The sequence below is a fragment of the Gadus macrocephalus genome, chromosome 2, assembly GCF_031168955.1.
Source record: "Gadus macrocephalus chromosome 2, ASM3116895v1".
NCBI classification, from domain to species: domain Eukaryota; kingdom Metazoa; phylum Chordata; class Actinopteri; order Gadiformes; family Gadidae; genus Gadus; species Gadus macrocephalus.
In genome coordinates, this window is record NC_082383.1 from 18,731,792 (window position 1) to 18,753,838 (window position 22,047).

Here is a 22,047-nt window from a genome sequence, read left to right on the forward strand (position 1 = left end):
ATGTGACACTGTAAACACATAATCAAATGTCAATTAAATCCCAAGTGTGGAAAACCAAGCCACACTCCTCATCACAATCGTTGTCCGTTACTCTTGATGCTTTTCATGACAAATCAGGCATTAAAAAGGGGTTCAAGAACATTTTATGTGGGTGATTACAAACTGATTATCCAAGGTGTTCTCGGTCAGTCTTATTACCGTAACCCTATAAATGCAGAGGTGAGTTCCGTGGTAATGCTGCACCTGGCACTTCTGGCGGACCATGCAAATGACAGGATTCGGAGGGAGAGGGTCTTTAGGGACCATAACAATTTATTGGTAGGCTACATAAAAATATGTAACTTTATGTCAGACCACTTCTTTTTTAATTCTGGGACTGTGCGCTCCTTGCTACTGACAGAGTTCACTGCTGCAGCAACATGTTGCCACTCACTCTGTTTTTTGTTGTTGGCGATCCCAATCCCGTGACCGCCGAACAAAACTACTTTTCGGGCCTCCATCTCACCCACAAGTGTCTCCACTTCAACCTCCGTGCAATTTCGCTTTTTTGCTTTTCTCAGTACTTCTGCCATTGTTTCCGACAAGACATAATAGCCGCATCTGAGTCTGTTTTATATGCAGTTCGAATTCATTAGGTCATTTGCATTGACCATTTATGGTTAAAAAGGGACGTGTACAGGGCGGAACATGAAGCTGATTCAGCTGCGCACACTTGTAGGCAGTCTGTGATTTATAAAGAAAAGATTGCGTACGGTGTGCGTACGCAGGGTTTTATAAATCTGAATATTTTTTGGCGCACGCAAAACTTGGCTTTGGGGCGTACGTACACTTTTAGTAGCGATCCCACGCACAGGACCCCAGGTCCTTCTTTACTCTTAAAGTCATCTGACCCACGCCTGTCCTCTCCCTGGTCCTCAGACGGGCCGGGCAGGGTCGGCTCTGCCCCGAGGCGGACGACCGGTCAGAATCGCGTCGCGGCATTGGAGCGGCAGCTCAACATCGAGCTGAAGGTCAAACAGGGGGCGGAGAACATGATCCCCATCTACGCCAATGGAGCCACCAAGGTACCACACACACACGCACACACACACGCACACCCACGTCAGTATTGATATAGTGTTCAGTGGTAGTATTGGTAGTTCATCTATATTTAGTTTAGTAACAGTATAAGTAGCACTTGTTAGATCAGTAGTGATTGTAGCGTTCAGTAGTTTATCTATATTTAGTTCAGTAGCAGTATCGGTAGTTATTCTATATTTAGTTCAGTAGCAGTATTGGTAGCACTAGTTAGATCAGTGGTCATAGTAGTTCAGTAGCAGTATCAGTAGCACTAGTTAGATCAGTGGTGATACTAGCATTCAGTAGCAGTAGCAGTAGTTAATCTATATTTAGTTGAGTAGCAGTATCGGTAGCCTGGTGTCTTTGGCTTCCTGCAGGACAAGAAGATGCTTCAGGCAGCTCAGCAGATGCTCCAGGACAGTAAGACCAAGATCGACATCATCCGCATGCAGATCCGCAAGAGCATGCAGGCCAGCGAGCAGTCGGAGGAGAACCACGGTAACGACCCTGTGACCTCACCACAGGGGTCCCCGACCCCTCCACTCCAGACCCCCATGACTTCACCACAGGGGTCCTTCCTTATTTCTTTCCAAAGATATCAATTGGGTTCTGAATAGTCGTCCATTCAAAACAAATCGCGAATCTCAGGTAGCCTCATAATCACAGCTAGGAAGTGGCTAACATAAACTACTGCTAACCTAGCGAACACTGCTAATGTTCAGATATCTATGCACATCCCTTTAAACTCTATACCTGGTTTTATGTCATCTATCATGTCAGTAAGAAGCCAAGCCATATTTAATGTACTCGCGCATGCACGCTCACACACACATACAAACTCGATAGGCCATTACGAGGGTTAAGACACTATTGACAGAACTGCATCCCTGATGTTGGCCAACAGCCCTGGTTCACTGGATAGAAGAGAGATGTATTGGGGGAGAGAGAGAAGGGGGGGTGGAAGAGATATATAGGGAGAGAGTAAGGGGGAAGAAACAGAGAAAAGGTGGGATAAACATGTAGTGAGAGAGAGAGAAAGGAGGAGAGGGAGGGAAGGAGAGAATTTGACATATGAGGTATCTCTCAAGATAATACATTTTATAAATGTTTATTATTTGCTATTTGAAGCGGTGCGACCCGTACATATTAGTGGAGGTATTGAAGCCCTAACTCCACCAGAGGATAATCTGAAAATCTGGGCTTTGCTGCCGAGTCGGAACGGGGTCACCCGGCACACACTGGTAGTGTTCTCCCAGCGCACCATGTGACCCGGGCAGGTGATCACCTGACTCATCATGTGACCCGGGCAGTTGATCACCTGACCGACCATGTGACCTTGGCCAGGTGATCACCTGACTGACCATGTGACTTGTGATCACCTGATTGGCCATGTGACCTGTGACCCCTGACCATGGGACCTGTGATCTGTGACCATGTGACCTGTGACCCCCTGACCATGTGACCTGTGTTCACCTGACCATGTGACCTGTGACCCCCTGACCATGTGACCTGTGACCCCCTGACTATGTGACCTGTGGTCACCTGACCCTGTGACCCCCTGACCATGTGACCTGTGACCCCCTGACCATGTGACCTGTCACCTGACCAGGTAAGCCGGACCTGTGCGGGGTGGAGCTGCGGGTGGAGGAGCTGTGGCACCACTATCGGGTGGAGCACGCCATGGCCGAGGGCGCCAAGAACATGCTCCGCCTCCTGGGTGGGGCCAAGGTCCAGGACAAGAAGGCCCTCGCCGAGGTGAGGACGTCACATGACCTGTAGAGGACGTCACATGACCCGTCGAAACACAAAACACAACCAGTACAGACTGGTGTGTACACACACACACACACACACACCACACACACACACACACACACACACACACACACACACACAGCAGACCATAGGCAACAGACCATAGGCAACAGATGCTTTAAGTGAAGTCTATAAGGGGCATGTGGTGAATGAACTGGTTTTTTCTCTGACTCCACCTTCACGTCGGCGTCGTCATTGGCATCCTCTAAGTTCCTCTAAGTGCTGATGTGAAGGCAGTCTGGTAGTTTTTATGACAGGTGTCAAGCACTGGTTTGTGGCCCCGCCCTCTACCCCCCCCACCCCCCCCCCCAGGCCCAGTGCGGTCTGAGCGGCTCCTCCCAGCGCCTGGACCTCCTGCGCTCCTCCCTGGAGCAGCGTCTGTCCGGCCTGCCCCAGGACCACCCCAAGGCCTGCCTCATCAAGGAGCAGCTGCTGCTGTCCTCCTCCCCTGCCTTCAGCTGCCGCCACGGCGCCCCCTACGTCCACAACCAGTACAGCACCCTCAGCAAGCCCTCGCCCCTCACTGGTACACCAGCAACCCCCCGCCCTGGGACCTGCTGACAAACCTCTCTCTCTCGCTCTCTCTCTCTCTCTCTCTCTCTCTCTCTCTCTAGATCCCCCTCTCTCTCTATATCTCTCGCTCTCTCTCTTGATCTTTAGCACTCTCTCTAGACCTCTCTGTCTGTAACTGTTTCATCTCTCTCTCTCTCTCTCTCTGTGTGTCTGTCTTTGTGGAGGTACATTGTCTATATCTCTGTCTGTCTCTCTATCATTCATCCGTCTCTTTCTACAGCTATCTATCTCTTCCCCTCCCCCTCTCTATCTCTGTCTGCCTCAACCATAATCTCTCTTGATCTTTCTCTCCCCTCTTATCTCTCTCTCTCCATCTCTATCTGTCTATCTCTATCACTCAACATCTCTTTATCTCCCTACATCAGTGAAACTTAATTGATATGATATCAGCTCATTTTACAGAATAGGAAAATAGGAAATAAGAAATAAGTGAATAAATAGAAAAATAAGTCATCATTATGTGTATGAATGTAGAGTGAAAACTGCCCTGACCTTCGGTCCAGCATCATACAACCTGATTCTGCTGTGTCCTGGCCCCCTACCCTCTCTCTGCCCCGCCCCCTACCCTCTCTCTGCCCCGCCCCCTACCCTGTCTCCACCCCGCCCCCTACCCTGACTCTGCTCCGCCCCCTACCCTCTCTCTGCCCCGCCCCCTACCCTCTCTCCGCCCCGCCCGCTACCCTGACTCTGCCCCGCCCCCTACCCTGTCTCCGCCCCGCCCCCTACCCTGACTCTGCCCCGCCCCCTACCCTGTCTCCGCCCCGCCCCCTACCCTGTCTCCGCCCCGCCCCCTACCCTCTCTCTTCCCCGCCCCCTACCCTGACTCTGCCCCGCCCCCTACCCTGTTTCCGCCCGCCCCCTACCCTGACTCTGCCCCGCCCCCTATCCTGTCCTCGCCCCGCCCCCTACCCTGACTGTTCCCAGGTACGCTGCAGGTGCGTCTGCTGGGCTGCGTGGGGCTGCTGGAGGTGGTCCCGGGGCGGAGCCGGGCCACGCCCGTTGTGCTGCCCTCTTATTCGCTGGGAGACGGCCGCGCCTCCTTCAAGCTGAGCGGCCTCTACAGCCGCAGCGGTAGCAGCAGCAGCCTCAAGTCCCCCGGCAAAACCGACGAGCTCTCCAGTGAGTGGGAACGAGGGTGGGCACGAGGGTGTACACGAGGGCGTGCACGAGAATGTGCATGAGGGTGGGCACGATAGAGTGTGAGAGACATTGTGCAAGAGATTGTGCACAAGAGTTTGTGTGACGTTGTGCACAACGGGGGGCACGAGAGAGGGCACAAGGGTGTGTGAATTTAAAGAACGTTCATGACATTGTGCATTAGAGGGGGAAGCCCGCTTGCTTCCTGGGTTCCACCCTTAAGGTTAAAAGCGTGTGCGTGTGTGTGTGTGTGTGTGTGTGTGTGTGTGTGTGTGTGTGTGTGTGTGTGTGTGTGTGTGTGTGTGTGTGTGTGTGTGTGTGTGTGTGTGTGTGTGTGTGTGTGTAGCGGAGGTGAGCGCGGTGCTGAAGCTGGAGAACTCGGTGGTGGGCCAGACGGCCTGGAGGCCGGTGGGAGAGGAGGCCTGGAGCCAGACCTTCAGCCTGGAGCTGGAGAGGGTAACTCTACAGAACAGTATAGATATACACTATGTAGAACATACACTGATTAGAGAAGTTCTAATGTATATATGTGTGTGTGTGTGTGTGTGTGTGTGTGTGTGTTTTTATGAATGTGTGTGTTTGTGTGGGTGTATATTAATGTGTGTGTATGTGTGTGTGTGTGTGTGTGTGTGTGTGTGTGTGTGTGTGTGTGTGTATGAATTTGTGCTTGTTTGTGTATATTAACGTGTGTATCGATGTGTGTGCAGTACCGGGAGATGGAGATCGCGGTGTACTGGAGGGACTACCGTTCCCTGTGTGCTCTAAAGTACCTGAAGCTGGAGGACTTCCTGGACAACCAGACGCACCGAGTCCGCCTGGAACTGGAGCCGCAGGGGCTGCTGCTGGCTGAGGTACACGCACGCACGTGCACGTGCACACGCAGAGACGCACGCACACACGCACAAGCACAAGCATGCACTCGCACACAAAACCACAGTGATGCATAACAGTGTCTCTGCTGTTTATCTGTTCCAGGTGACGTTCTTCAATCCCATCATAGAGAGAGGCCCGAAACTACAGAGACAGAAGAAAGTCTTCTCCAAACAGAACGGTAAAACGAGCAAAAAGAGAGTCATAGAGAGAGGGAGAGTGAGGCAGAGACAGACCACCATTACGTTATTATGTTCGGGCAGTCTTGTTAGTTCACAACATGTAGCTAGTTTCCCGTTTCCATAGAAATGAGAGGTGACGCCCCTTTGACACCGGTGTCTTGCCGGTGTTGGGAATTGTGCAAATTTCAGGAGGAACGTTGTCAAATTCCTGTCAGTAGTTGTCATGTTTCCTCCTCCTGCTTTAGTGTTGGTTTGGAGCGTCAGAATACTGTGGACGTGCTACAGGGAGAGAGAAGGGACATGCTGGCTGTTGTGCTAGCTTTTGTGCTAGCTGTATAGCACATGCTTTGTGGCTAGCTTGACTCTACAGTAAAGATGGACTGAATTCAACCTATAAGTTAACTGTATGCTAACTCGTTACTCACAATTGTTTTTATTTAATGATTTAATGCTGTCTGCATTTCCCGCCACATTGTACTAATTTAAATACGATGAGTCTAGTCAAGGTTTAACAGTGCTTACAATGGCAGCTACTTCGTGGCAGACAGAGACAGATGATTAGGCTTTAGATAATTTTACAAATCCCCTGGTTTAAACCTGGGGGATATTGTGTTCTGATCGGCTCTGTGCTCTGCATCGCCCCCTACCTGTGAGGAGGAGCCATCATAGAGCCCTGCAGCCGATGGTTGTCAGACACCCAGCGCCCCCCGCCCCCATCCACCTAGCACCAAGATGGCTGCTGGGTGGACAAGGCCACTGTGAGGTTCAGGGGTCACTCCGTGGGCGTTAGGTTTAGAGGTGCTGCCCCCTCCTGGAACCTCACACACACCTTGGGTTTAATGATGTGTTAATGAGTGAGATATATAATATAATAATACAAATATTTCTGTAGCAAAAATGTTTCACCATCATTTATTCACATGACCATGATCTTTATAAAACATTTTTAACATGTGTCGGCGTGTGTGTGTGTGTGTGTGTGTGTGTGTGTGTGTGTGTGTGTGTGTGTGTGTGTGTGTGTGTGTGTGTGTGTGTGTGTGTGTGTGTGTGTGTGTGTGTGTGTGTGTGTCTGCTTGTTTGTGTGTGTGTAGGAAAGGGCTTCCTGCGTGCGCGGCAGATGAACGTTGACGTGGCGACGTGGGTCCGCCTCCTCAGGAACGCCATCCCAAGCGGCACCACGGCAACGTACAACCCCTTCAGCAGCACGGCGGGCACGCACGGTGCCGGGTACGGGGACGCACACACAGACACACACTCACTCACTCACTCACTCACTCACACACAGACACACAGACACACACACAGACACACACTCACTCACTCACTCACTCACTCACTCACTCACTCACACACAGACACACAGACACACACACAGACACACACTCACTCAGCAACACACATCGCACATGTAGCCCATACACATGCATGGAGCAGGGTGTTGTTGTGTTGTTAACGTTGTTGTTGTTGAGTTAACGTTGTTGTTAACGTTGTGTTGTTGTTAACGTTGTGTTGTTGTTGTTGTTGTGGTGTTAACGCTGTGTTGTTAACGTTGTTGTTGCTGTGCTGTAGGGAGCCCTCCCTGGAGAAGCTGAACATCGAGAGCGGCTCTCCCCCCAAGTCTGAGCCCAGGAGAGACGTGGTGGACACGCCCCTCACGGTGAGAGGACCCTCCCCCATCCTCCACCCGTTCACCCGTTCACCCTGTCCTCCTTCACCCTGTCATCCTCCCCCACTTCACCCTGTCATCATCCAACCGTTCACCCTGTCATCATCCAACCGTTCACCATGTCATCCTCCAACCGTTCACCATGTCATCCTCCAACCGTTCACCATGTCATCCTCCAACCGTTCACCATGTCATCCTCCACCCATTCACCATGTCATCCTCCACCCATTCACCATGTCATCCTCCACCCATTCACCATGTCATCCTCCACCCATTCACCGTGCCCATACACCCATTCATCCTGTCATCCATCTTGTTGACCCAGACGACCTGCAGACAGAAACACTGTAATGGAATCTATCATCATCATCATCATCATCATCATCATCATCATCATCATCATCCTAATGGATGATATAGGATCCAGCAGCAGACTGTGTGTGTGTGTGTGTGTGTGACTGACAGGATGACAGATGAAGGAAAGATAGGAGGAAGAGGATGGTAATTGAGCCTTTCATCGAGAGGAAGAGGAGGGAGGTGGAGGAGGGGAGGGAGGGAGGAGGAGGTGGAGTGTTTGCTGTATTGTGTTTCTGTTTATCCTGCTCACAGACGGACAGACAGACAGACAGACAGACAGACAGACAGACAGACAGACAGACAGACAGACAGACAGACAGACAGACAGACAGACAGACAGACAGACAGACAGACAGACAGACAGACAGACAGACAGACAGACAGACAGACAGACAGACAGACAGACAGAGAGACGCAGACAGAGAGAGAGACACAAACACACAGACAGAGAGAGAGGGGGGGAAACACAAAGAGAAGCAGAAAGATCAACAGGCAGACAGGCAGGCAGAGAGCATTAGTTAGTGGAGTGTTTCTATTTTCAACAATTTAATTGTTTGACCTTATTCAGTTTCTTATTTTTCTTTTCGCATGCTTTGGCATTCTAAATGTAGGTTTCCCTTTGCCAATAAAGCTGAGAGAGAGAGAGAGAGAGAGAGAGAGAGAGAGAGAGAGAGAGAGAGAGAGAGAGAGAGAGAGAGAGAGAGAGAGAGAGAGAGAGAGAGAGAGAGAGAGAGAGAGAGAGAGAGAGAGAGAGAGAGAGAGAGAGAGACTGGCCGGCCAGGCGGGGGAATATTTCATTAATTAGTCTGATGAATGTAGAGAACTAAGGAACCCCAACGAGATAGGAGGAGGCTCAGGAATGTGGACGAGAGACTAAAATAACACTCAAGGTCATGGCCAAATGTCCTCAAGATTTCCATGTAACTCCCTCTCTCCTCTCCCCTTTTCTCTCCCTCTCCTCTCTCCCCCTGGCCTCCCCCCCCCCCCCCCCCCCTAACAGGAGCAGGTGCCGGTGATCTCCCCCCCCAGCGTCCATCCTCCCCAGAAACCTGCTAGAACACACAGCTCAACCAGCAGGTACACACACACACACACACACACACACACACACACATAGCAATAAACACACACGCACGTAAAAACACACACACACACAAACACACATATAACAATACACACACACACACACACACACACACACACACACACACACACACACACACACACACACACACACACACACACACACACACACACACACACACACACACACACACACACATGGGCATGGCTGTGTTTGTACTTCCTGCCAGAATGTCCGAGCAGCATGCAGAGTGTAAACACACCCACTCACAATATGGTGGCTTTAGAGAGAGAGAGAGTGTGCGTGTGAGATTTTTTTGCCAGGGCACCGTCGTCATGAGGAGGTGGAGAATTGGGGAGACATTCAAACGTATTGCTCGTATGTTCTGGGTCTGCCTGTGTGTAAGCTCAGGAAACACACATGTCAATGTGAGGCAACACTTAAATTAGGCATAAATAAAGGTCAAACATGACTGTGTGTGCGTGTGTGTGTGTGTGTGTGTGCAGCTCCAGTCAGGGTCCTCTGTGCCTTCAGGACTTCAAGATGATCGCCGTTCTCGGCAGAGGCCATTTTGGAAAGGTACACTTTAAGCGGCCATTTTGAAGATTCGCAACGACTCAAACCGCCCGAAGACGTCCAACCTTCTCCTCCTCTCTCCTTAACCAATCTGCTCTTCTCTCATTAACCCCTCTGCTCCTCTATCCTTGACCTGCTCCTCTCTCCTTAACCCCTCTGCTCCTTTCTCCTTAACCCTTTCCTCCTCTCTCCTTAACCCCTCTGCTCCTCTCTCCTTAACCCCTCTGCTCCTCTCTCGTGGACTCCTCTCCTCCTCTCTCGTGGACTCCTCTCCTCCTCTCTCGTTGACTCCTCTCCTCCTCTCTCGTTGACTCCTCTGCTCCTCTCTCGTTGACTCCTCTCCTCCTCTCTCGTTGACTCCTCTCCTCCTCTCTCGTTGACTCCTCTCCTCCTCTCTTGTTGACTCCTCTCCTCCTCTCTCGTTGACTCCTCTGCTCCTCTCTCGTTGACTCCTCCTGCTCTTCCAGGTCCTACTCTCTGAGTACAAGAAGAGCGGCCGCCTGTACGCCATCAAGGCCCTGAAGAAGGGCGACATCGTGGCCCGCGACGAGGTGGAGAGGTAAAGAACTACGAAGAACTACAGAAGAACTACAAATCCCAGGGACACTACCCCAGTCTGCAGTTATTTTCCTCGAGAATGCATTAAATACAAGATCGGGTGACATCTTTCTTCCAACTGTCTGACTTTCTTTTGTGAGTCCTATGGGATATGGGGGCGTAGCCAGAATGAAGGAGGGCTGTGATTGGGTGATTGAGGATTTGATTGGCGGTAGTTGGAGCAGGAGGGACCCTAGCTATCTTTGTTGTGTTTGGGGAATGGGTTAACCTAGTGATTGTTAGTGCTCAGCACTTGATTCTATGAACACCCTTACTGTACCCACAGAGATATATTGCTGTTTCTCCTACTTCTGACAAATGTACTTATTGTAAGTCACCTTGAATGTTAATGTAAATATGTTTCACCCCCCTCCAGCCTGATGTGTGAGAAGCGTATCTTCGAGACGGTGACCGACGCGCGGCAGTCCTTCCTGGTCAACCTGTTTGCGTGCTTCCAGACCCCGGAGCACGTGTGCTTCGTCATGGAGTACACGGCGGGGGGCGACCTCATGATGCACATCCACACCGACGTGTTCCTGGAGCCCCGTGCCATGTGAGAGGGGTGGGGGTGGGGGGGTTGTCTGACCTGTGTGTGTGTGTTGGTGGGTGGGTGTGTCTGACCTGTGTGTGTGTGTGTGTGTGTGTGTGTGTGTGTGTGTGTGTGTGTGTGTGTGTGTGTGTGTGTGTGTGTGTGTGTGTGTGTGTGTGTGTGTGTGTGTGTGTGTGTGTGTGTGTGTGTCCGACCTGTTTGTGTGAGTGTGTGAGTGTGTGAGTGTGTTTGTGTGTGTGTAACATTGTGATGTTCCTCCGGTAGGTTCTATTCCGCTTGTGTGGTTCTGGGTCTGCAGTTCCTGCACGACCACAAGATCGTCTACCGGTGAGTGACATGTACCGCTGACCAATCAGACGTCGGGGTCATGAGGTTGGACCATCAGACATCAGAGTCATGTCTGAGGTCCGAGCAATCAGACTTCAGGTTCATTTCATGAGGTCTGACCAATCACACGTCAGTCATGAGGTCTGACCAATCAGACGTCAGGTCCATGAGGTCTGACCAATCAGGCGTCAGGTTCATGAGGTCTGACCAATCAAACGTCAGGTCTGTGTCTGCAAACTCCAAACTCAAACTCATCCAGCAGTGGTAAACTGTAGGGATGATGTGTCTGTAAACTTGAGCCCTGTGTAGCCCGGCGACTCGAGGATCCTCCTCAGATAGCTTCAGGAGAATAGAGTCTTCAGTAGAATAGAGTCTTCAGTAGAATAGAATCTTCAGTAGAATAGAGTCTTCAGTAGAATAGAGTCTTCAGTAGAATAGAGTCTTCAGGAGAATAGCGTCTTCAGGAGAATAGTCTTCAGTAGAATAACTCCTTACTGAAACAGGAGCGAGGCGTAGCTCCGCCCTCCATTGTTCTTGGGTCTGCCCAGGAGCTCTGTCACTAGGAGCAGGACTGAAGGGTCCCTGGTGACACCCAGTACCGCCTTGAAATGGATCTCCCTCATTCACCTCTCTCTCTTTCTATCCTTTGAGCTCTCTCTGTCTCTCTCTTTAACTCTCTCTCTCTCTCTTTTTCTCTCTCTCTCCCCCCCCCCCCCCCCCCCCCCCCCCCCCCGCCAGGGATCTCAAGCTGGATAATTTGCTGCTGGACACAGAGGGCTTTGTGAAGATAGCAGACTTTGGCCTCTGTAAAGAAGGTAAGACAGACAGACAGACAGACAGACCCCTCCACTACAACATAATCCTGTCGTTTATGTCGCAACTGTCCTGGGATTCTCTGTTCCTTGTGTTCATCTCCTTCCTGTTTCCTGTAATCTGGTGGAAACAGGGAAGCCTCTATCCCTATCCTCAAGCCCATAATAAGCGTCCTGAGTGGCTCCTGGCTCCTGGCTCTCAGGGAGTGTTGTCAGTCCCTGGCTCCCGTGATCCAATGCTTCTCTAGTCTTGGTGTCTGTCGGTCTTCCAGGGAGAACCATTCAAAATACCGCTGGTGTAATCGAGACGACCCGATTATTAGTGCTGTTTCCACACATTAGAACAACACATTATAGGAGATCATAGACCAGATCATCCCTCTCTCTACGTGTCCCTCCTCTCCTCTGTCATGCTGCACTCTCTTCTTATCCTCACACCTCCTCTCTCCTCCTTCTCTCCCTCCTCCTCCTCCCTTTGCCTCTCCTATCCTCTCTCCCTCCTCTTTCCCCACTCCCCCCTCTCCCCAGGTATGGGTTTCGGGGACAGGACCAGCACCTTCTGTGGGACCCCTGAGTTCCTGGCCCCGGAGGTCCTGACGGACACGTCGTACACCCGGGCGGTGGACTGGTGGGGGCTGGGGGTCCTGATATATGAGATGATGGTGGGGGAGGTAAGCATTCACAACCTGGTCACTCTCGTCCACAGGTAGGGGTTAGACAGTACAGAGACAGGTCATTAAGGAGCAGGTAGGGGTTAGACAGTACAGAGACAGGTCATTAAGGAGCAGGTAGGGGTTAGACAGTACAGAGACAGGTCATTAAGGAGCAGGTAGGGGTTAGACAGTACAAAGACAGGTCATTAAGGAGCAGGTAGGGGTTAGACAGTACAGATAGGTCATTAAGGAGCAGGTAGGGGTTAGACTTTGCAGAGACAGGTCATTAAGGAGCAGGTAGGGGTAAGACAGTACAGAGACAGGTATCTTGTAAATGTTGAGTCATAACCTGATTCCGTCCTGCTGAAGGTAAAGGACTCTGAACTCAACGACGGTGCCATCTAGTGGCAGCAGTGGTTAATGTCTCTCATACCTGTATTCATCTGTATTAATATGCGTCTGCTCCCCAGTCGCCGTTCCCCGGTGACGACGAGGAGGAGGTGTTCGACAGCATCGTGAACGACGAGGTCCGCTACCCCCGCTTCCTGTCCACCGACGCCATCGCCATCATGAGGAGGGTGAGCTTCCTGCCGCCTCGTCCTAAAAACCACCTCTTGTGGATCACCATAGCTCTCCCCATGGGGAACAGCGACCTGCGGGAGGAGGGTGGAGGGGTGTGAGGAGGATGTGAGGGGGGTTCAGACAAGAGGAGGGTTCCATGTTTGTTGTTCTGTCCTCCAGCTGCTGAGGAGGAACCCAGAGAGACGGCTGGGCTCCGGAGAGAAGGACGCAGAGGACGTGAAGAAACAACCTTTCTTTAAGGTCAGCATCTCCTCTCCTCCTCTCCTTTCCTCTCCTCCTCTCCTCTCCTCTCCTTTCCTCCTCCCCTGACCTCTTGCTGACCCCTGACCCCCTGCTGACCTCTGACCCCCTGCTGTGTCCCCAGACCATGGACTGGGAGGCTCTGCTCCAGCGGCAGCTCGCCCCGCCCTTCGTGCCGGCTCTCAGCGGGAACGCCGACGTCAGCAACTTCGACGAGGAGTTCACCGGGGAGAAGCCGGCGCTCACGCCGCCGCGGGAACGCCGCGTCCTCTCCCGCAAGGACCAGGACACCTTCAGGGACTTCGACTACGTCTCCGGCCTCTGCTGAGGCCCCTCCCTCGGGGGGGGGGGGAGGCCGAACCTCCAACCTCAGGGAGGGGGGGGGGGGGCTCCAAAACGGAGCCTATGAAGAAAGCTCTTTCTGATTGGCTCAGGTGAAGTCACTTGGTGTTAATGGGCGTGACTGGCCGCTCAGAAAGTGTGATTGCAGAAGATTGACCTCTGATGGGACGGTTTGAGGTTTGATTACAGAGACTGCCTCAATATCTCTTGCTCTCTCTCTCGCTCTCTAGCTCTCTCTCTCTCACTCTCTCTCTCACTCTGTCGCTCTCACTCTCTCTCTCTCTCCCTCTCCCTAACCCTCTCTCTCTATCCCTCTCTCTCTATCAGACATGGGGTACATGCATAGGACTCTCTCGATTTATATCTGAAGATAATCCAGATTATGTCATGTGATGAAGGATGGGTTGGAATCTGCCCAGCATCACGTCTACGGGAACATGTGACCCGACTTAAATTCATATCTGAATGACACATAGCAATATTAAACATCGGGACTATTCACCTCAACCTGTATCTGATCAATAAATACGGCGGCTCATCTTCGTTGACTTCTGTTAAAGTCGCACCCTCGCCGCCCTGCTCAGTTGTGCTGTATTTTTTTTGTGGCCACACGGGGGCGCCAGAGGACAGAAGGATGAGCATGGTTGGTGTTCATTTCGTGTGCTGATAATTTCATTGCGCCTTACATTATTATCCCTTCCCACCGTTTGATGATACGTCCAGGATTTAATTGTTTTTTAATCCGCAATAATTTCAGAATGTGAAGTATAAATATAAAGGTAAATGGAGCTTTTAATCATTGGGTTTATATTTTGATTGTTTGCCCGCTCCCCTCCCTGTCGTGTATTCTGTTGCTTCTTGATCTCTCCCTGGGAGCGTGTCGTAGTAAAGATGTTGGAAGCTGTGTTCGTTTGGGTCTCGGCTCTTATTCACGCTCTAATCGCTTTCCTCTCTCTCTCTGGCCTCTTCCGCCATCTTGCATCTTCTAGCTTTGGCTGAATGAGTCATGGAAACTATATTCCGATGTCTTTATCCCAGTGACCGTACCAAACACACAAAGGACCGCAGACGCTGCTAACCTAAGCTCTCTGACGATGGGAGGACAAACTCACCAAACCCCACTGGAAGTAGACCAGCCATCGCCCCCTAGTGGCCGTGGTGGGCTTCTCCTATAGACATACGCACAAGAGGCCAGGGCACAGCAGTTTATTAGAGAGCACCTGAGCCGAGGGCCGAGGCTCAGCAGGTCCGAACTCAAGACTCCTTAGAACTCTAGTGTGTCTGGAGAGGCTGCTCTAGGCGGTGGGCCCTTAATGCCCAACGCACACTGTGCATGCAAACACATGCATGCATACTCCTAGACACACACACATGCATGCAGACTAGACACAGACGCATACATACGCATGCACACACACATGCATACTTCTAGACACGTACTCACACACAAATACACATGCTCCTTGACGCGCGTGCACGACAGACACACACACACACACACATTCCTAGACACGCACACATACTCTTAGAAACCCGCATACTCAAAGACAGATTCATGTACACACACAGACCTACAGCCTCACACACACAAACGCACCTGCCTAAAAAACAAGTTTTTTTATTCGACAAGAACACACACAGGAAGACAAAAACAAGACAGTGCGTCAGGCAGCACTCAGCGCTAGGAGCCCTAATGGATGTCATTACCCAGCAGGCATTAGGATGCGGCCCGCCCGGAAAGACACAGGCTGGTTTAGAGCTCTCATATTATATTTGGAAGAACAAACAGTTGATGGACAAAGACAGGACGGGTAATGGTTTTAATTAAAGGGGGTGTGGCCACACACACACACACACACATGCACGCACACAAACAGCCACACACACACACACACACAGATACACACAGACAAACACACACACATACCCCCACAAACACACACACAAGCACATATAAACACACATGCGCAGACACACACACACGGATCCAATCACACACACAGACGCACACACTGACACACGCAGAGACAGGTAGAAGGGTTTCCGATGCCTTGGTCACCTGGTTTTCAACTCGAGTAATGTTTGGGGACGGATGAAAGACTCATCTGGTACATTTAATAATGTTCCAAACTCAAAGCCCTGAAGGTCTGTTTGGGAGAATGGAAAACAAGTAGGTAAAAATGAAGACATGAAAATAACCAAAAAAAAAAGCATTAACACACATACCAGTAATGAACCAGGGTTTTCAAGTTCTTCATTCTCATTCGGGGACATTTCTGAGTGATCCTTGTTCACACGGACAGACCATCCGAGGAGTTAGTGATATTTAATCATCAGAAACGTACAACCCACCTGCTCTCCATAATAGATCTCAATATAACACAATATTATAGGCTGATAGTTAGTTTGTGTGACCATTCTGGGAGTTCCTGAGTGGTCCAATTTTCTTCAACAGCTCTGGATAAATGATCCATGAATCTATAATGAACCCTATCCTGGAAGAAGAGAGAGAGTAGCAACGTCTGACAGACACACAAAAGATTAAACGTGTTTACAGACTGAGAATCGTCCGTCAGATCTTGGCCTTACGTCTGGAAAGTGCATTACCAAGCATCATACACCTTGACCAAGTGGGATTTATGAAAAATAGGTTGGCTACAGACAACATGAGAAGACTATTACACTTGATATGGTCCAACAGGACAGGAAGAGACCCAGTCGTTGGCCTCTCACTTGATGCTGAGAAGGCATTCGACCGGGTTCAATGTGATTTCTTGCTTGCAGCTCTATCACATTTTGGATTCGGACAAACATTTATTATTAACATCTGGATTAAAACCTTGTATAAAAGCCCAAAGGCAGCTGTGATGACTAACGGGATAATATCACCTCTATTCAACCTTACCAGAGGAACTTGTCAGGGCTGCCCTTTATCCCTATTATTGTTTAATATCGTATTGGAGCGGCTGGCTAATTCGATTAGGGCCAATGCAAATATTAAAGGTGTGGATGGAGGCGGGAAAGAGCACAAATTGTCATTGTACGCAGAGGATATTTTTATGCTGGTAAAAGACCCATTGATTTCGACGCCCCACTTAATGGACACAATAAAATCATATTCCAAATTATCAGGGTACAAGAATAATTGGACAAAGTCGGAATCCATGCCTATTACGAGATTACTCAATTCAAACTTAATGACAAACTTTGGTTTTAAATGGGTACCAAAAGGGATGAAATATTTGGGAATAAAACTAAGCCAGGTTGTGGAAGAAATGCCGACATTAAACTTTGAACCAGTACTACAAAAAATAAAAAAATATTTAGATAAATGGGGGACAATTAATCTGACATTATGGGGAAAGGTTAATCTTATAAAAATTGTGATTTCTCCACAATTCAATTATATACTCATGATGGTACCAGTAACTATATCCCCTCAGAGAGAGTGCCATAAAGCAGAACGCAGGTGGCGAAAGACAAATCTCAATGTTGATTATGATATGTTCAAAGAGAAACTACGAAATAAGAAATGCAAGGCAGTCTTTCTTTTCTGACATCATCACCAAAAACAGCAACAATGCACATGCCCTGTTTGCTGCTGTTGACAGGCTAACAAACCCTCCTGTGACAGTGGCGTCTGAACATCTTTCCACGAGGGCCTGCAATGAATTTGCCTCCTTCTTTACCGAGAAAATTCATAAAATAAGACAAGCTGTTACCGCATCAATACCAGGTTCAAGATATGTTTTATCTCTGTACCCATTTAAAATAAATTCAGATGCCATGACAGAGTTTTTTCTGATAAACAAGAAAAACCTGGATGACATTATACAACACTTTAAATCTCCTCCTGTTGCCTTGACATTCTGCCCACAGGCTTCTTTAAAACTGTCTTTAACTGCATGGCCTCAGATGTCCTAGAAATTGTCAATATGTCCCTTCGCACTGGTGTATTCCCACGGCCCCTGGAAACAGCAGTCATCAAGCCACTCACAAAAAAGAAAAATCTAGATACATCACTCATGAACAATTATAGGCCGATATCCAACCTACCATTTTTAAGCAAGATCATTGAAAAAGCTGTTTATCATCAGCTAAATAACTACTTAGCAATGAATAACTGCTTTGATGTCTTTCAGTCAGGTTTTAGACAACACCACAGCACTGAGACCGCACTGGTTAAAGTCCTCAATGACATCCACTTAAACACAGACAGTGGCAAAAGTTCTGTCTTAGTTTTACTGGATATCAGTGCTGCGTTCGACACAGTTGACCACAACATATTACTAGATTGACTTTCAAACTGGGTTGGACTTTCTGGAACTGTGCTAAACTGGTTTGAATCATACTTAAAGGAAAGAGACTACTCTGTGTCAATAGGCAATTTCACATCCGAGCGAACAAATACTACATGCGGGGTCCCCCAAGGTTCCATTCTTGGGCCTCTTCTGTTTAATATATACATGCTACCGCTAGCTCAGATTATGAACAAGAACAAATTATGTTACCATAATTATGCAGACGACACACACATTTACATAACCATATCACCAGGAGACTATAGTCCGATTCAAGCACTAAGTAAGTGCATTGAACAAATCAATGACTGGATGTGCCAAAACTTTCTTCAATTAAACAACGACAAAACTGAAGTAATTGTCTTTGGTGCCAGGGATGAACAATTAAAAGTCAGCGCACAGCTTAAATCTGTTATGTTAGAAAGCACACACCAAGCTAGAAATCTTGGAGTAGCCATAGATTCCGACTTCAATTTCAAAAAACACATTAAATCAATTACTAAGTCAGCCTACTACCACCTTAAAAAATATATCGAGAATTAAACGGCTAATGTCTCAGCAGGACTTAGAAAAACTTGTCCATGCATTTATTTTTAGTAGACTTGACTACTGTAATAGTGTCTTTGCAGGCCTTCCAAAAAAATCAATCAGACAGCTTCAGCTAATTCAAATCGCTGCTGCTCGAGTCCTCACTAGGACCAAAAAAGTGGATCACATCACCCCAGTTCTGAAGTCTTTACACTGGCTTCCTGTCAAACAGAGAATTGATTTTAAAATATTGATGTTGGTATATAAAGCCCTAAATGGTCTAGGGCCAAAATACATGACTGATCTTCTGATCCTCTATGAACCGACCAGAGCTCTTAGGTCGTCTGGGACAGGTCTTTTAAAAATCCCCAGAGCTAGGACTAGACAGGGAGAGGCGGCATTCAGCGTTTATGCGCCCAATATCTGGAACGGACTGCCAGAGAGTCTGAGGTCCGCTGAGACTCAGCTCATTTAAATCGGGTCTCAAAACTTTCTTGTTTCCCTTTTAACCTGTAATTTTTATTTTTTGTGCTTTTATTTAAATGTTGTATTTCTATCCATGTTTTAAATTTGTTTATTTTTTGTATGTGTGTTCTATATTTGATTTTAACCCTGTGAAGCACCTTGAGTGGCCCTGTGTCTGAAATGTGCTTTATAAATAAAATTGCCTTGCCTTGCCTCAGATTTTCAAACGATATGACACAATAATTAAAGACTTTTTATGGGGAGGGAAATTACCCAGAATTATGCTTAGCAAAGTGTGCTCACCTAGAGACAAAGGCGGACTGGGATTGCCAGACCCAAGATTGTATTACATCTCTTTCGAAATGGCCAAAATAACCAGACACTGGAATAAAGATAATACATTAGAATGGGTTGCTATTGAAAATAAGTCGGCACTCCCTTTTTCACCTATAGGTAGACTCTCCCAGTGTTCCCTTATTTACCCAATCCTATCATGGCACACTCCAAAGAGATATGGACCAAAGTACATACAATGTTTAAATTGTCACATTGTAAGCATCCTACTCCTCCTTATGGTATAACTCAATGATTAAAATTGGAAGGACATCAGTATTTTGGAAGAAGCCGCGTAGTAGTGGTATATGAAACATTGCTGATCTATTTGAAGATCAAGTGTTTATATATCATACTCAGACTTGGTGAGAAAATATAAGCTCAAGGGTAAAGACAATTTTTGGAAGTACCTTCAAATCAGGAGCTGTATTACATTTACATTTACATTTACTTTTAGGGCATTTAGCAGACGCTAATTACCTCCAAGATTCAGTACAGAGATGGGAACCACATCATGGATTACCTCAAACTACCTGGGGAATGCAAACAAGCTTCTATGTTTTATAGGAAAACCAACCAATTGCTTAGCGATGACTGTCATAACCTCAAAGTAATATGGGAGAAAGATTTGGGATGTATAATGGAGGACAGTACACGGTTGAAAATTATATCTGACAATGGAAAGTACATAAGGGAAGCCAAAGGGAAATTCACCCAATATAAAATAATACACAGGTACTACTTTACACCACTAAGACTATATAGAATGGGAGCAATGAATAACAATTTATGTTGGAAATGTCAGAAAGAAGCTGGTACTTTATCACACTGTATTCGGCAATGCCCATCTATTCAGCCCTTTTGGAGATTTGTTTTTTTGTGTTTTTGAGTACCTTGGCAAATGGGCCGGGAGAAAAATACCAGTCTCTCTGAGACTTTGCCTGCTAGGTGACAGAAGTCAACTATGTAATGTGTCAAGTAAAGAGTTTTTCTGTCCTCGTGGTTGGCATTACAGTGGCTGCAAGGACGATTCTTAAACACTGGAATACACCTACAACTCCTGGGTTTAAAGAATGGGCTAACGCCATGATAAAAACAGCCTCATATGAACACATGCTTAATAAGCTGAATACTATAAGCAAGGATAAAGCACCAGCATGGGATAGTTTCTGGACATATATCACACTGACCGATAAACAAATAATGATGGTCCAATATCTGACCCCCTTAATCTGGTCACAATACAAAGTATTATTACTTTCGGCTTCTCCTCCTTTTGCTAGAGTGTCTGATTCCAGAGGTAGGCTACATGCCACATTCTCTGTTATGTGAGGGCATTTTTTCACCCCTATGTTCTCTCTCTCTCTCTCTCTCTCTCTCTCTCTCTCTCTCTCTCTCTCTCTCTCTCTCTCTCTCTCTCTCTCTCTCTCTCTCTCTCTCTCTCTCTCTCTCTCTCTCTCTCTCTCTCTCTCTCTCCCTGTGTGCATCTTCTAAACATTTAACAGTCCTGCCTTCTCGTTTTCCTCCCCTCCCACTCGCCCCTCTCTCCACTCCATCCTCCCTCCCTGTCGCCTGATGCTCAACGTCTACCCTCTCTCTTCCCTCCCCTCTGCAGGCTGTCACACCATCCCGGGGCCCCTCCCACCTCCCCCCTCCCACCTGACGCACGCGTCTGTCCGGGGGAGACAGGCTACCTCTTATTCACTAAAGATTTTCAGTAACATGTTAACTCTAAATATCGTAAGGGTTCAAATCGAAAGCGAAACGCAGTAATTGATCGTGTGAAATGTCCATTTAAAACTTAAAGGAAATCGACTTTTCTTTCAAATTTTCTACCGGCAGTTTTTCCACAAGTTTGGCCGCTTCAGTGTTGCGGTTCAGGTAAGATGATTACTCTATTTTAATATGAGTATATAAGCTAATATAAGCCTATACTATATCATATTTTATTATATTAAATAGCTGAAATATCACCACGCAACCTTATTTAACCTTAAGGGTCCTCCTCTGTTATCCGATTGCAGAGTTACACGCCTCACAGATTTATTTACAGTTTTCTAACTTCTTTAACTTCGCCTTGAAAGACGCCTGCAGCTGATAACCTGTTAAACAGAAAAACAATCAACAACAAACTTCAGTTTAGTGTGTTGTCTCTATTGTGCTGAACGGTAGGCTGCTTTTACTTTAGACAACTATGGAGAAGATAGGCTATAAGATATAAGCTGTATTATTTATTAAAGCTGCCACACGCAGTGGCGTAGCCACGTGGGGGCCAGGGTGGTCAGAGGTTGGCCACCCCGCTGGCCCCCCGAGTATAAAAAAAGAAAAGTCTGGAACCGAAACGGTCTAAAGAAAACATATGCACTTTTGATTTGTTTGATCTAACCTTGACTTATCATTCTTATTTAAAGTGTTATAAACCGATGTTATGAATAAATATTGCACTTAAAATACAAGTTTCTGCCGGCGACCCGCCGGCAGAAACGGGCATAATAAACACAAGTTCGGTAATTCAGAGGAAACATGACGAACAGGCCAGGGGTCAACCCCAGGCACCAGGGGTCAGGGGGTCAACCACGGACACCAGGGGTCAACCAAGTAAACCGACCACGGCTGGTCAGTTAGGTAGACTCGTTTTGAGAAACAACAATGAAACGAAGCAGGCCATTAAGAGAACTCATAGTGTTGAATGTTGCAGCATGCTTGGATCTAGAGTGTTGTTCAAATCTTTCCGGTGCAGCAGCCATGGCCCCGTTACCGGCGGCTCTCCGGTTGGCGGTGATGTGGATCCTGATCTGGAGGAGTGTAGCAGGTAGGGTTCGATTATAGACTGGTTTGTCACCTGTGTCAGTGTCTGGAATACAATTCAGTTGTGGTTTATATTTTGGCTCCTAACGACTTAATAGTGTTAGTTATTTGATGAATGTGATGAAGAAGGCTATGTCAGGCCTTGTGCTCACACAACGTTAAAATAACCCATTACACGTGACCTGTGATG

General features: G+C 48.0%; 1 protein-coding gene across 3 annotated transcripts in view; it reads left to right on the plus strand.

Annotated features, from left to right (window-relative positions):
• pkn1b (protein kinase N1b) overlaps positions 1 to 14,326 on the plus strand; it is a 33,511-nt gene extending 19,185 nt beyond the window's left edge. For 2 of the 3 annotated variants that reach the window (XM_060044025.1, XM_060044008.1), the window contains exons 3-22: positions 919 to 1,064; positions 1,437 to 1,557; positions 2,669 to 2,814; positions 3,187 to 3,400; positions 4,372 to 4,566; positions 4,931 to 5,040; positions 5,292 to 5,435; positions 5,560 to 5,635; positions 6,728 to 6,863; positions 7,206 to 7,293; positions 8,660 to 8,736; positions 9,250 to 9,322; positions 9,787 to 9,878; positions 10,293 to 10,469; positions 10,731 to 10,793; positions 11,532 to 11,608; positions 12,134 to 12,276; positions 12,729 to 12,836; positions 13,000 to 13,080; positions 13,205 to 14,326. In XM_060044025.1, the coding sequence (XP_059900008.1) occupies positions 919 to 1,064; positions 1,437 to 1,557; positions 2,669 to 2,814; positions 3,187 to 3,400; positions 4,372 to 4,566; positions 4,931 to 5,040; positions 5,292 to 5,435; positions 5,560 to 5,635; positions 6,728 to 6,863; positions 7,206 to 7,293; positions 8,660 to 8,736; positions 9,250 to 9,322; positions 9,787 to 9,878; positions 10,293 to 10,469; positions 10,731 to 10,793; positions 11,532 to 11,608; positions 12,134 to 12,276; positions 12,729 to 12,836; positions 13,000 to 13,080; positions 13,205 to 13,408 (2,471 nt within the window). In that variant the 3' untranslated portion in view covers positions 13,409 to 14,326. The remainder of the gene's footprint in view (positions 1 to 918; positions 1,065 to 1,436; positions 1,558 to 2,668; positions 2,815 to 3,186; positions 3,401 to 4,371; positions 4,567 to 4,930; positions 5,041 to 5,291; positions 5,436 to 5,559; positions 5,636 to 6,727; positions 6,864 to 7,205; positions 7,294 to 8,659; positions 8,737 to 9,249; positions 9,323 to 9,786; positions 9,879 to 10,292; positions 10,470 to 10,730; positions 10,794 to 11,531; positions 11,609 to 12,133; positions 12,277 to 12,728; positions 12,837 to 12,999; positions 13,081 to 13,204) is intronic. The other variant, XM_060044017.1, reaches the window with a different exon arrangement.
• Positions 14,327 to 22,047: the final 7,721 nt, after the last annotated feature.